Source organism: Haplochromis burtoni, unplaced genomic scaffold, assembly GCF_018398535.1.
Source record: "Haplochromis burtoni strain Fernald_Lab_line unplaced genomic scaffold, NCSU_Asbu1 Contig_2280, whole genome shotgun sequence".
Lineage (NCBI taxonomy): Eukaryota > Metazoa > Chordata > Actinopteri > Cichliformes > Cichlidae > Haplochromis > Haplochromis burtoni.
This window is the reverse complement of record NW_024584641.1, coordinates 1-13,972: the sequence shown is the minus strand read 5'-3', so window position 1 is coordinate 13,972 and position 13,972 is coordinate 1. Positions and strand designations below refer to the sequence as shown.

Below are 13,972 nucleotides of genomic sequence, written 5' to 3'. Positions count from 1 at the left end.
AAGATAAAAACTGAATAAAAAATAGCGCTAAGCTGTATTTTTTGTCTGTTTTTGGCAACTGAATTAAAATAGAAGAGAGAGTTTGTATATATAACTGTAAGCGAGCAGGTATACCATCAACCAGACACTGGAACTACTGTAGCTGTCTCTGATACTAGTGGGTAAGCAACACCTCCTATGCTAGTGTGGAAGTTAGCACAAAGATAGCATTATCACACAAGTAACACAAGTATGGAAGCTTGTTTCCACAAATGAATTTTTATGTATTTATGTGTTTTATTTTGCTGTTTGTAAGTGTTGCAGGTTGGTGTCTCAAGATAATAACCTGAAATTCTGACTTATTTACGGCAAGAAAAAAGAAATCTGCAGCGGAAAGTGTCTTGCCCAAGGACACAACGACCAGGACAGAGAGCCCAGGGATCAAACCGGCAACCTTCCGGTTACAGATACTCTTCCCAACCCCCTGAGCCACGGTCGCCCCCGTTTTGTAGATTTTGATGAATATGATGGGAATTACCATAAAGAAAATAAAGCAGTACTATGGGTTTGTCTGTTTTTGCTAGCCTTATATGTGTGTCCCAAAACTGCATAAAATTACTAAAAAATTTCTGATATGGTTCAAAAAAGGTTTGCCAGTTTATCTACGCTTCCAAACTGAAACCCAAAGAAGAGCAGAGGTGCAGCCAAAATAACTGAAATAATATTCAGGCTAACTCTCAGAATTGCACCACATACACAGTGTTTGCCTCACATTTAGTTTGGTAACATCTGGCTTCCCTTCTGAGCACATTTATGAATGTAGTTTGCTAGTGTTGATGACTGATGACACTCAAATATAGTAACTTCTGGCTGCAAAAATCGACAGTACGGCAGCTAACATGCTAACACTGAGGCGTCAAACTGAGTCCAAGACCAATGGATGCCTTATTGTGGCTACAAAAATCTTTTGTTAATGCGTCACATCATATTCGAGAGTTGTCTTTCATATTGGGTATAATACAACCACCAGTTTCTAGGGGAAAATGTATAAGGAAAAACTGGATAAAAATGGTTCGTGGAGGTTGCTGATTGGTTGCAAATAAGAGTATAGCTTTGGTTGCTGTTAGATTACCAGTTTTTAATTTTTTACCCACTAACTACTAGCCTGACGGTAGTAAAACTTGAAAAAGTACAATCCCAAATAGAAATGGAGAAAACTGTGCCTTAATAACATATAGCCAATGGAAGGTGGGTTTATAAAACCAGTCAGCATAAAAGTTTAACTCAAGCATTTGAACACACTGTCAGTGCTGTGTTAAAACTAAAATAAAATGTGTTCTGTTTTTTAAATATAGAAACTCATTTGAATGAATATTTTTAGTTTAATTATAAATTAAATTATATTTTAATTTAACTCAGCCACCTCATTCAGAGTAAGTAACTATCTCTCTAGCACCTCCTGGTGGCTCCAAACTAAATTGCAGCCAAAACCTGTATGGTCCGTATGTTATATACAGAGCTAATATGATATTTGACAGGCTGACATGCATATAATGGGTATTTGGAACTTCTATGAAATTAAAATGACATTTTAAAGTGTAATTTGTAACTGTTCCCTGGTGTAAGTGAGCTTCTGTACCTTCACCTAGGTAAAGTTTACCTCTCACCCAGGCTTTGACTTCAGGGCTCAGTGGCGTGGGCTGAGCGACTTGTAAAGGGGCGGGACAGGTGATGAAGTAACAAACAGAGGGTATAAATTCTTTAGTATGTGTGCGTTTGGCCATGAGGACAGTAGAAACTGAAAAATTCGTGGTTTCTGCTAGCTTATCTTTGTTTCTAAGGGTGTCCGAGCTAGCATCAGCTAACACTCAGGTTTTCAAACTCCAAACTGCCAAGGACACTTTTCCGAAAAAAGAGAGGTGCTGAGCAATGAGCGCACCCTGACCAGTTTTTCCCTTTCTTTTTTTCTTTCCTCTGGCATTTTTAGATAAACTTTCAGCAGCAAAGGAGCCTGAATCACTTTTTGAACTTTTTATAGTTAGTAAAACTTGTTTTTTTTGCTAGTTCGCCATGGAGAGCCAGAGCAGCAGGGCTGCTACACAGGAGTACCCCAACCCTTTCATTCATGAGCTGAAGCTGACCAAGGCGCAGTGGATCAAGGTACTCATTACATGTATTGATTTTATGCTTGGAAGTAGGGCAGGATGTCCGGCAGACCTACTGCCCTGCTTTAAACAGTTAATCTTCTGCTTAACCAGAGACCCTTGCTAACTCTGGGTTTGTCTCCGGTTTTTGGAGGTTATAAAGGTAATCCGCAAAATGCTAATTTATGCTACCAGATGTGATAGCCTGTTTTATTTTGTTTTAAAAGCTCAGTTTCCCACATATTTCTGCTTAAAATTAACTTAAAATCAGAATTAATCAGAATTAAAATAATCAAAATCCAATTAAATAATCAAAGTGAGTAAATGAAACGGGAATGTTAGATGTATTTATTGAGGAAAATTATCTACTATTATTAGAAAAAGTATGTAAAAATCTCCTTTTCTGGTCCTTTTTTGTAACTTCCTCTGTAAATATAACATTATTGATCATTTCAATATTTCTGCTATAAGTAGACAAGTCTAATGGCACAAAAAATGTTTGTGAGATCAGGTATTTGGTCATTTAATTATTCAGAAACATGTTTCATAAGCATGGTCTTTTTCTAGTCTAAATATAACTTAAAGTATCACCTAATCTTTTGCCCCCTTTTTTTCACAAGTAGATAAATCTAAACAAACCAAACTGGAGAAAGTATATCAAAAAACAGTTTTGGTATGAATTTCTCAATTAATGTAACCTGATTTTCCCACGCTTTTACTGTAATTAGTAATCAAATTTAGCAAATAAAATTAGTTAATTACTTAATAAGTATAAGGACCCAATAGTAATTACCTAAAATTGGAAAAAATATCTAAAAACTTCTATTCTGACCTTTTTCTCTGAATGTATAACTTGATATAACCTAAATCGTCAACCAATTTTTACATATTTTTGCTGTAAATAGATTAAAAACCAAACAAACTGAACAGATGAAATAAGGCTGAGGAAAATGCTCCATTGCTGCACATTAGTGATTTTAGAGAAGTGTGTCTCTAGGAGCAGCAGTGAATTTAAAGGTTATATTAGAGGTAAATGCTTTGATTCAGGGATGGGGTGAAACTATTTAACTTTTAAGTCTGTTCTCAGACTGTATGTTGGTGACTTTTCTTAAGGCAAATGATGTAGTGAAGGTCAGACGTTAAACCTTTTGTCAGGTTTTTCATGGTCAGATCTACCCATGCCACTTATCGAGCCTTATAGACCTTTTATAATGGGTTATACACCAAGTCACATTAACCTGCTAACATACAAACTCACATCGACTTTTTTAAAACTCAGTTCTTCCGTAATGAGGCATCTCTGTTTTGATATAGAGATTATAAATCCAAATCATAGTGTTTCTGTACAGAGTATATAAATATTACACATCTGTAAACCAGATGTTTGTTTGGATTTTCTTTGAAAAGTTCGTTTGAACCTTGACACGGAGGAGTTCACTGTAGTTGCTTGTACCCAGATCATCTATATTTTGGTCTTCTAATCATGCTAACATACTATTACGCATACAAACGAGAACTAAAGCTTTAACATGCGTTTTTTCATCAATTGTGTGTTTTTTAAGAATTATTTTTCTTAAAAATGAATGAAAGTCATGATGATGTGTTTCACTTGATGGGACCCCTGCATTATGTTTAAACAACTCTAATTTTACCCATCTGATCCTGCAGGGCATAATCCTGGGCTGCACCCTGCTCCCCATACGGGTCTTCCTGGCGTGGATCTTGTTAATCGCTGCTTGGATCGTCGCTGTGCCGAGATTGGCTGGCCTGTCTCAGGAGGAACGCTCCAAACCCTTATCAGGCTGGCGGCGCTGGTTGTTCCACCCGATCCTGTGGCTGCTGGGCCGTGCAGTGTTCTTCTGCGTGGGCTTCCATTGGGTTAAGGTGAAAGGTCGTAAGGCGGATGTGAAGGAGGCGCCGATCCTGGTAGTGGCGCCCCACAGCAGCTTCTTGGACATGGTGATCATGTTTCCAGCCGGGGTGCCGTCAGTTGTGTCGCGGTCGGAAAACATAAACCTGCCGGTCATAGGAGGTGAAGAGAGAGATGGAATTTGTTTACTTTGCCATTGTTTATACACCTGGAAGCACCTGTTGGATCGCTAAAGAGTTTCTTTTTAAAGTATCCTGATGGGAGCTGTTGGTGTTTCTTTGTTTTGCTGACTGAGACACAGTTCACATTTTACAGGCTGAGCTGTCACTTTAGTCATTTATTGAGGTCTAGCTTGCATTTGCAGTATAGACAGGATGCCCACGTACTGTGTAGTAATATCTAAAGTAAAACATGAAGATGATCCAGTGACAAGATCAGGAGCTTCACTCCTCTAGCTTCTAATCTGCTCTATCTGCTCTAATAGTTCCTGATTAGATTTCTGGGATTTTTTTTTAAATGTTTCAGCTCTGCTGGAGTGCAATCAGTCTGTTCTTGTGAGCAGGAGGGATCCTGAGTCCAGGAAAGAAGCCGTCTCAGAGCTAAACAAGAGGGTCACCTCCGATGGATCCTGGCCTCAGGTGAGATGTTTTTGTGTCACTCGATACTCTTGTGGGTTATGTCGTCTTTCTGCTAAAAGGGATCATTAATATATTCAAGTATAAAGACTGAAACTGCCCTTTCTTCATACCTGCATAGATACTGATGTTTCCTGAAGGAACCACAACTAATGGCCGCTGTCTGCTCAGATTCAAGACTGGTGAGTTAAATCTACACACAGAGACAAAGAAAACCCCCTGAAACATAAATAAAATCTCACGTGATGCCATGTTTCATTAAAAACTAAACCTAATAATAATAATGATTAAAAAAAAGTTAAAAACACTGTTTCTGAGATCTTAAGCAGCAGATTTGGGTTGTAAAAGAACAAATACATGGAGGTTAAAAGCATATCTAATCGTGTTACATGCTTTGAGCTTCGACTCCTCTCACTCCGTGTCTCAGGCGCTGAGCACTCGACGTAATAGGAGGAATCAAAGATTGAGAAGTGAGTGAGGAGTTCTGTCTTATTTCTGTGTCTCTGTCACATCAGGTGCTTTCGTTCCCGGCGTCCCCGTCCAGCCCGTCGTGTTGCATTACCCCAACGAGCTGGTGAGTAAAATCATTAAAGCAGCAGCTTGATCTAGTTATCAGCAACACAGCAGCTTTTTGTGAATGAAACCAAACATTTTTCTCAATTACGACGAGGACAAAACCTCCATGAAATGAAGTGTAATAAATTGTAATTGTACGACAATGCAGAGGCAACATTTAGTTTCCTGCCAGTAGAGTTATGTGTTGATTTGGGGGTGGGTTTTTCAGGCAAGCTTTCACTTGTTTTGCTGCCTGTAGTTAATCTGAATGAATGCAGTTAAACCTGCTGCAAATAAAGACATTTATCTGCAGCTGCTTAAGCCTCGCACCTTAGGCTGTCATGATTTGGCATATTAATAACATCCTACTGGACTCCATTAAGTAATGCTTATCTGTCGGTGAATATTTCCTGGTCTTGGTCTCTGCTTAAAGAGATGCATAGTTCTGTAAGAGATCAGGATGTTTGCTCAGCCGTGACACTGATGAGTGACGAGCAGCAGTTTAATGGAAAGGCAGATTATATGGTAATAACAACATTTTAAGAAATTAGTCAAAATGAAAGGTTGTAACTTAAGCCTGAAGGTTAGTTGATCACATTCACGCTGCGATAGCGCCGCCAACTACATGCATCTCGTTCCATAACAGCATCCTCTGCAGCGACGTACATACGAGTCTAGTTTGACAGGAGGCGAAGACCAGAAATGTAATTTTTCCTCCCAGTACCAGGCAGGGTTTGTGAGCTATTTTAGCCGAGATGGCTGCAGTCAAAAGGTTACATCTATCTGCAGCTGTTCAGCTAGCACAGCGAAAGAGTCACAGAGCAGGTGTCTGTGAGCTGATGTGATTTTAGGCCAAATACAGCACAGAGGGAAAAGGAGGAGCAGGGGTGGATGTAGGCTGCCAAGCCCACCACCAATAACTTTTGAAATAGTCCTGCTAAAAGGAAGATGAACACACTGGAGCAATCACTTTGAGCACTATCTACTATATGCATTGTTCACCTGGTCAAAGAGATTCATATAAGCCCTTTTTTGGGTTCAGTAGCTCCCCCATGGATAAGTAAACATGCAGACTGGGGGAGCAGAGGATCGAAACACTGCCCTTCATATGGCCTTCTCTGGCTCTACCTCCTGACCTCCAAGTATCCAAGAGAGTTTCTTTGTCAGAGCGATGAAACTAAACTGCTCTGCAGACACATCAGAGTACAGGCTGACCAGAGGTCCTTACACAGAGGAGGACAGTAAAGTTACATAATAAAACAAAACAACAAAACAGAATGAAGACAATCGTAGTGATAATCTTAATACTGAAGGAGAGTTAATCTTAGACTGAGAGAGCCAAATCAGCATTATTAATGTCATGTGGGAGTCTTTGATATAGTCACTGACTGACAAGTACTTGTGAGGCCTTCTAAAAGGAAACTGTTTGTGGTGCCAGGCACCATTTAAACACACTGTGGCGTTTGCACACGCTGGGTCCTGTCAGCGTGTGCAAACGGGGGAAATGAAATACTGTTAAAGTCATACATGCTGTGAGAAAATGCGTCACTCAGACTGATGCTAAACAGTTTAATGCAAGCTTTTCTCTGACTCTCCCTCAGGATACTATTCGCTGGACATACAAAGGAAGCAACTGGTGAGTCTGTTCACTTCTCCAGCTCAGAATCTGTGTGTTTGACATTTTGAGGCAGCACAAGGAATCAGCTGGAAGCCTCCTGGACTTTGGACTTTTTTTTTTTTTAACTCTTTTACTTTCTGAATTTGCTCATGGGCCTGAGAAATGCTGCTCATGAGTTTTAACTAATACACAGAAAGTGAGTATTAGCTTGTTAGCTTTGCATCAGTGTTATAAATCCTGAATGGTTAGTTATACAGAGGGCTACTTAAAAAAGAATGAATTTAACAGACAGTTCAGACAGTTAAATCTGAGACTGAATGTAAGCACAGGTTTTTGCACAGGTCCCTTTTTTAGCATCAGCAATCAGTTTATTTAAGAAAAATATGTAATAATGAGTCACATATATTACAATGAATTACTTCTTAGGGCTGAAAGTTGTATAAGTGGAAGAAAATAGATGGATGTGTGGATTTTGGAAAAAATAACCAATATCTTCCTGTTTTTGTCTCGTTAGGTTTCAGGTGCTGTTTCACACGCTTTCACAGCCGTACACCAACATCACTATTGAGGTAAGAGCTCACCGAGGTTAACCACCACGCTTGTTATCAATCATTAGACGTTATCAGCACATCTGATGATGTAAAGGTGTACACAATGTGCGTTTGGCACAGGTGATATCAGCAGTGGAGGGTGTGAGCGGAGGTGTGGCAGAGATTACGTCTTCAGTTTTTAGAGCTGCTTTGACAGCGCACGTGTCTGCAGACGAGATCCTCTGCGTGCGTTTGTGTCGATTCGTGTGCCTGCCTCTCTATTGAGCTGTTACTGTTGTCTAGACGCTGTAAACACACAAATCAATGTTTGCCTGTTTATTGTGCTGCAGTTCCTGCCGGTTTACACTCCGTCCGAGGAGGAGAAGAAGAACTCCAGACTGTTTGCAGGCAACGTTCAGAAAGTCATGGCGAGGTGAGACCCACGTCACACAGCTGCTTTTATTATGACTCACTCGTTCGCCTGAGTGTATCAGTACTTGCTTCTGGAAACTGCCGTCTGCTATCAGCCATGCCGAACTAAAACGTGTGACCCTCCAAACTAAAAGGAATCACAGACACCACTGAACACATGACAAAAACCGCCTATTTTCTGCATCCAGTGTCCTGCAGGACTGTGCGGCTTAGCTGGGCCTTCATCTGAGACCCTGACATGTCACACTCAGCTGTTTTAGCAGTATTGTGCTTTAGATAAGATGAATCCACCTGATTACAGCCAGTTAAGGCTCATTGATCGCCTCATAAGAGTTTTGGATGTTGTGTTTTTATAAGTGTACTGTCATTAAAGATGTCTCATTATCATTCTGAAATGAAACTCAAACTAGCTTTAGCTGTTTTAAATAAAAAAGGCTTGCTGAAAGGCACCTGCTGTTGGTTTTTCTGGTATCTCAGGGACCAAATATTTGTATAATGACTTCGGTGTAGGAAGAATAAATATCTACATTAGTTGTTTTTGTTGGTGTATGTGTAAACTGCACTTTGGAGTCACATTGATCCTAACAGAGCTCACAGCCAGTGTTTCCATTTAGAAAGAAGAAAATGTTAGAATAATAACAGAATCATCCAGTAATTCAAATAGAATCACCCCAGACCTGAAAGGACTCTTCAGGCAGATTAAAGGGAAATCTTTGTTTGACTTTGTGTCAGTTGTTGTAATCTGTTTGCTTTTTTCTTCTGTATGTTAGCGCTCTGGGAGTCCCTGCCTCAGACTACGTGATGGCAGGCCGGATTCCAGTCAGTAAGCTGAATGACCTCTCTGTCCCGCTTGAGTCTCCTGGGAAAGAAGCAATGACACTTCTATACAGAAAAGGGTGAGAGCCCGTTTGGATTTACCTTTTACTAAATCTGGTTTATTTATCATGTGAGAAACTCCTCCTCATCCTCTCCTCACACTGTGGTCTTTGTCCTCCTCTCCTATCAGTCTGGGCCCACGTGATGTAGAGGCAGCGTTGGACAGGATGATTGACAGGATGATTGACAGGTGTCGCTCAGGAGCCGAGGGCACAAAGGCCAGCGCAGAGGAGCTCGCCTCCATTCTCGGGCTTAACAAAAAGACAGCCATCCACATCTGCAGCCTCTACTCTAAGGTACTCTTATTGTTAGAGCCAGCCAAGCTCTTCCTCAGCCACAGATGTTCCAGATGTTTTGATTTTTGAGGCTTGTCAGTTTATTCAGTAGCATATGAGTTTGCTGAAGGAAGCAGAGCAGAAGAAAGGCCACCAAAATAAAAGCTCAGGTGACAGAGAACGTGTTTTTGTGTGCTTGTTTTGTTTCAGGATGACACTGTGGACCTCAGACACATCTACTTCAATATGGCAGCCCTTATCGGACATGTGGACGAGATCTCTCTGTTTCACTCTGCTTTCGCTGTAAGTTCTGCTCTCTTAGATTCATATTTCGAGCAGACCTCTTGTTTTAGTCGGTGATGACACAGCCGTCTTGTGTTGCAGGCGTTCGACAGAGAGGGCAGAGGCAGTCTGACTAAAGAGGAGCTGACCGAGCTCATGGGAGCTCTGCTGGGTGTTCCTCAGCAGAGCACCGAGGAGCTCTACGACACTGCCACCGAGGACCAGGAGCAGCTCACTGAAGGTGAGAGTCAAACGGCGAAGCAGCTGCTGACGGCACATCGCTGTGCAGCCGCTGGAGATTATAGAGCTGCGTGTTAGCGTTGTTGCATACAAACTACAAACTCGTGGTGAGTGTGAGGATTAGCGAAAAAGGTGCAGACACAGGAAGTTTTAGTGATGAAGCATCGACCTTGCTTGGTTGAGGCTAATATCTGCTTTAACGTGTTGTAGTGTATTGTGTTTTATTTTATTTAAACAAGCCCCTAAAAATAATCAGTGGTCACTGTGGGCTTCTCTGGCTGTTTATTAGCACCGTTTATGTGCAGCACATCTTTAAGCTCAGTGTTTAAAGGCTTACAAGGTTCACGGGTCACCAGACACAGAAGTGAGTGCCCCATAAAAGAATCACTCTGAGTCGGCCTAAGATTTCAGTGGCTACATGAAGCAGAGGATCAGGACGCTTTGATAGCCAGTAATACAAACCACACAGCAGCATATTAATTACTAACCTTGTGTTGTGGATCGATCCTCTCAGCTGTTCTCCTGACTGTTTGCCTTATGATTTCATTTGTCTCTGCCCATCAGGGACCTTCACATTGATTTTTATTGAGGGGAAAATGCTCATGCTCCAGCTTCACTGTGCTAATGTGTTTATATTACCCTAACCATAGCCTGTAGCTAGCCACCAGGCAGTGCACTGTTATATCCCAGCTAGCCCAACTTCAATAATCCCACAAATATAGCTGCTGTTTATTTCCTGTTGTCATTTATGTGTGAAGTAACAGCAGAGCTGCACGTTGTAGCTTATTAGAAATCCCTCAGTAAGAACGCTTTGAACTCTAGGTGATGCTGCGGTGTTTGAGCTTAGGACCAAACAAGAGTTTGGACTCACTAACAACTAATCGTGTCAGAAAAACACGGGATAACAAAAACTTTGAAACCACAAACTGGAATATTGAGGCTGAATTTCCAACTGAATTTCGTGTTTCCAATGGGAATAATGCACGTCGACATTTGATGTGCAACACTACATGAAACACAAGGCTGGAAGGAAGATAACTCAAAGGATTAAGAACCCACGAGGGCCATCACATCCACCAGCAGAGAGTTACGTCTGTAAATAATAAACTAGCTGCATTAACACAGGAGCATAAACACATAGCTAGCCTGCAGGACCATGTTTGTGGGCTTCTTTGATGAAGTCCTCAGTTTAATGTGACAGCTCTTTTACTCAGCTCAGGTTTTTTGTACTTATTTACTGTTGACAGTGATTAAAATAACCTCTTTGCTCCCCGAGCCTGGGGATCTGGGCCTCTGCATCAGCCGACTGAAAAGCCAGTTTTGTCTAGTTTATTAGTAACTTTATATTTTATACTACAAATTTCTATCAGAAAAAATAGTCATCAAACCTAGAGGATACATGTGTTTAACCTGAGCTTGGTCTTCACTGAGCTGTGGTGCCTTGTGCTGTGTTAAACTAAACTGAGGGGGATGGGAGGAGCTAAAATGTCTTCACATTTCCATAGAGAGCTTGCTGCTCGTGTTGACAACCCACCCGATATATCAGAAAGTGACAAAGGAGATCCTGCAGTCCAAGGGACTGCCATCCGCCAACGGGACGTCTGTGAACAACAACAGAAGCCTCCTGAACAGCTCCGTTAATGAGGACAAGAAGTCCGAATGATGATCTCCTCTCTGTAATTGGACCTTCTTTGTGTTTCCCCAGAGTGCACGATGGCGGGGCCAGATAGAAACAACAGAAACAGCTAAAGATTGTATTTTCAGCTTTTAAGTCTTTTTTTTCCAGCTGTTATGTTTCAAAAAGTGTTACATATCCTATTAGTCTGCACCGACACAGAAAAGCCAAAAAAAGAACCTCTGAGGTTTAAAGTTAGTCTGAGTGATGCTGCTGTGGTGCTCAGAGGTGTGAGGACAGCTCCTGTTTGTTTTCATCCTCATCGTGTACAGTCACTGTCATTTGTATTTATAACCTTTCCACTCATATGTGTTTTAGTGAATTTTGTGTTGTTAAAGGGATAACGATGATGATGATGATAGTAATGATGATAATTGCATGTGCAAAAACAAAGTATACTCTGGAAGATTTATTCTGTGTGAATGAACCATGTTTACATTTAACAATAAACTGTGAATTCATTTACAAAGCCTTGTTTGTTTTCCCGCCTTAAGCGCCTGTAACAGATCAAACTGCAGCAGGAAATGGACGTTAAGTGTCCTGAGGTGTTTGTCACAAATAAACATCATTTTTCTCTTACTCATTTATTTTTCTTTCAAACTGTTGCTCCTAGCTTCTTTTGGCTTTCCTGCTTTTTGTGTGGGACTCTACTCCAGTTGCTCCATTGCCGTCCCTGCGTTTTCTCCCGAGCGTCCCCTCTTCCCGCCGGCTTGGTTGTTTGACGCGGATGATTTTTAAACTTGGGGCATTGTGTTGCGAAAAATCCCTTCAACATTGGGACTCTTGAGCTGTTTCTTCTTTGTCGGCTCCAGAAACTGCTCTGCAGTGCTCATTAGTTTTGTTTCCCGGCTCCGCTTTCTCTTAAATGACTGGGTTCTTTGTTTTTTCTGCAGTTTTTTCTTCTCCTTGTCTTTCTCTGTTCCACGTGTTCTTTTAAGGACCGCAGCAAGCGCTTCGAGAATGTTGGTCTTGGGTTTGGTCTGGTTCTCCTCGCTCGCCTGAACCTCCTGTTCGAAAGTTTTGGGTGAAGGCGGTTCTTCTAAAAGGTTTGAAAGCAGGAGGCGGGAGCAGCTGATCCCAACTTCATTCTGGGATGAATTTTGTCCGTTTCTATTGGGGCTACTTGCAAAGAGGGAGCCTGGAGCATCCAAAGAGAGTGACTGTGAAGATACCGAAGGTGTTTCTCCGTAGAAATGATCGCTGTTTGCAGGACATGGAGGCAGCTCCTCCTGCAGGATCATCTGTAGAGCAAGAGAACAAACAAAATATCCCCTAAACATTCATTTTCAATAAATGTTTATGTTTTTGTTTTTTAATTATTGTTACTGTACTGTATCAGTATTTAAAGGATGCTACCTCTTGCTCTTGTTCTTCAAAAAGGTCCTGACTGGCAGAGAGGAGAGGCATGAGGGCTTCGATATTCACCGTGGACTCCACCTGGCACAAAGAGCAAAGGCAACAGTTTGAACAACAAAACATCATAAAAAGGGCTAATACTCAGGAAGTGCTGTGAGCAAAATGTGCTGCAAGTATAGTTGCAAAGCTTTTTTATGAGTGAAACATGTTTTTATTAAACATGTGAACATAATACAAAACAAACTCTTGTAGGGGATACAAAGTTAGAGAAATACAATTTTTTGAATTTACGAGGATCATGCACATGTAGTACAAGCAGAGCGTAGTGGTCAGCGGGACACAAATTTTGTGTCCTTTGCTGCGTCCAATGTGAAAGGGCCTTCAGGGTCATCCAGGAAAAAAACTGGACTCTAAGTAAAAATCTGTATTCACCAACTAGTTGGCAAGTGGTAGCTAACCAGTTGCAAACCTCCTCCGTCAGTAGTTTTTCATGGAAGACGCCAGCTTGCCTGCAAACACTCGTCAGCTGCACTTTTACAAGCTTCACTATGACTCTGCAATTAGTCGACAAGTATTTGCAGACATGCCAGACCCTTTTTAGGACCACATTCTCCTAGCTACACCCAGCTACCTCCAGCAACCACTAACCGACCACAGGGAGGTTACACATTTTCCTGAACAGCTGGAGGATGGTGGACAATCTGAGGGAAACTGTCCACTCACACTAAAGCCTCACCTGCTTAATCATTCTTTTTCTCTACAATGGGCCCCAAAACATACAAAACATAGCTTTGTGTTTTATGCAGTAAATCCTCAAATTATTGACTGAGCCATGAACTCATCATGACAGTGGTTATTGAGCCTGCCGATCAAGTAAGGAGCAGGTTGTTTTCCAGACTATTGCATTCAGATTTAATGTTTACAAACAGAGGCATCGCCCCCTGCTGGCTATTACAAGTAATTCAAATCACAGGTCCACAGGTCCCCATCAGCTTTTTCTTAACAGTTGCTAACGGCAACAAATATATAACACTTCACATAATTTATTGGTGTGATGCTGTCTTCCTGCTCTAAATATAATGAAAGGGTTATGCATGGACAGTTTACCTTACTGACAAACTCCTCGTCTCTGCACAGCTCATCCATATACTCCAGGAAGGAACTGTTTTCCATGTTCAGGTACCCAGCCTCTCCATGCTCCTCCTCCCTGGGGTCTTCAGCCTGAGTGGGAAGCAGCTGGAACAGACGAAGGGTAAAATATCTATACACAAACACAGCTTACAAAATTTCTTTTTTCTACTTGTGGATGACTTGGTTGAAAAAGGCTGTTTACAGTTTCAATACAACTGCTCACCTGGTCAAAGAAGGGCCCTAGGAGACTAAAACATTCGTCAATGGAATGTTTGTTCACTGCTTCCTCATCTAAAGAGGCTGTAGGTCCGGGAAAACAACAGTCCTCTGTAAGACTGGCTGGGATGTTTTCTTTGGGAGTCTTGCTTTCATTG

The 13,972-nt window shown here is 41.4% G+C and overlaps 2 protein-coding genes across 2 annotated transcripts; one reads left to right on the top strand and one right to left on the bottom strand.

The window, feature by feature from the left end:
• Positions 1 to 1,628: 1,628 nt before the first annotated feature.
• LOC102295382 (lysophospholipid acyltransferase LPCAT4) lies at positions 1,629 to 11,576 on the top strand. Its single transcript, XM_042217583.1, has 13 exons — positions 1,629 to 2,139; positions 3,792 to 4,155; positions 4,519 to 4,631; positions 4,750 to 4,810; positions 5,144 to 5,202; positions 6,785 to 6,819; positions 7,316 to 7,370; positions 7,682 to 7,764; positions 8,534 to 8,659; positions 8,770 to 8,935; positions 9,125 to 9,217; positions 9,299 to 9,437; positions 10,942 to 11,576. The coding sequence occupies exons 1-13, from the start codon at positions 2,050 to 2,052 to the stop codon at positions 11,097 to 11,099; spliced, it is 1,542 nt and encodes a 513-aa protein (XP_042073517.1). The 5' UTR covers positions 1,629 to 2,049; the 3' UTR covers positions 11,100 to 11,576.
• A 103-nt stretch (positions 11,577 to 11,679) lies between these two features.
• Positions 11,680 to 13,965, bottom strand: LOC102295070. Its single transcript, XM_005952824.2, has 4 exons — positions 13,822 to 13,965; positions 13,575 to 13,703; positions 12,468 to 12,548; positions 11,680 to 12,352 (listed from the first exon to the last, which is right to left on the bottom strand). Exons 2-4 carry the CDS (start codon positions 13,638 to 13,640, stop codon positions 11,846 to 11,848), a joined length of 654 nt encoding a protein of 217 aa, XP_005952886.1. The 5' UTR covers positions 13,641 to 13,703; positions 13,822 to 13,965; the 3' UTR covers positions 11,680 to 11,845.
• Between the last annotated feature and the right edge of the window lie 7 nt (positions 13,966 to 13,972).

Excerpts from the sequence above, each read along its gene's own strand:
- LOC102295070 (XM_005952824.2), bottom strand. The coding sequence starts at position 13,640 with ATGGAAAACAGTTCCTTCCTGGAGTATATGGATGAGCTGTGCAGAGAC. Across the intron at positions 12,549-13,574 it reads ACGAGGAGTTTGTCAGTAAG|GTGGAGTCCACGGTGAATAT; the intron begins GTAAACTGTCCA and ends TCTTTGTGCCAG. Across the intron at positions 12,353-12,467 it reads TTGAAGAACAAGAGCAAGAG|ATGATCCTGCAGGAGGAGCT; the intron begins GTAGCATCCTTT and ends CTTGCTCTACAG.
- LOC102295382 (XM_042217583.1), top strand. The coding sequence starts at position 2,050 with ATGGAGAGCCAGAGCAGCAGGGCTGCTACACAGGAGTACCCCAACCCT. Across the intron at positions 2,140-3,791 it reads CCAAGGCGCAGTGGATCAAG|GGCATAATCCTGGGCTGCAC; the intron begins GTACTCATTACA and ends CTGATCCTGCAG. Across the intron at positions 8,936-9,124 it reads TCTGCAGCCTCTACTCTAAG|GATGACACTGTGGACCTCAG; the intron begins GTACTCTTATTG and ends GTTTTGTTTCAG.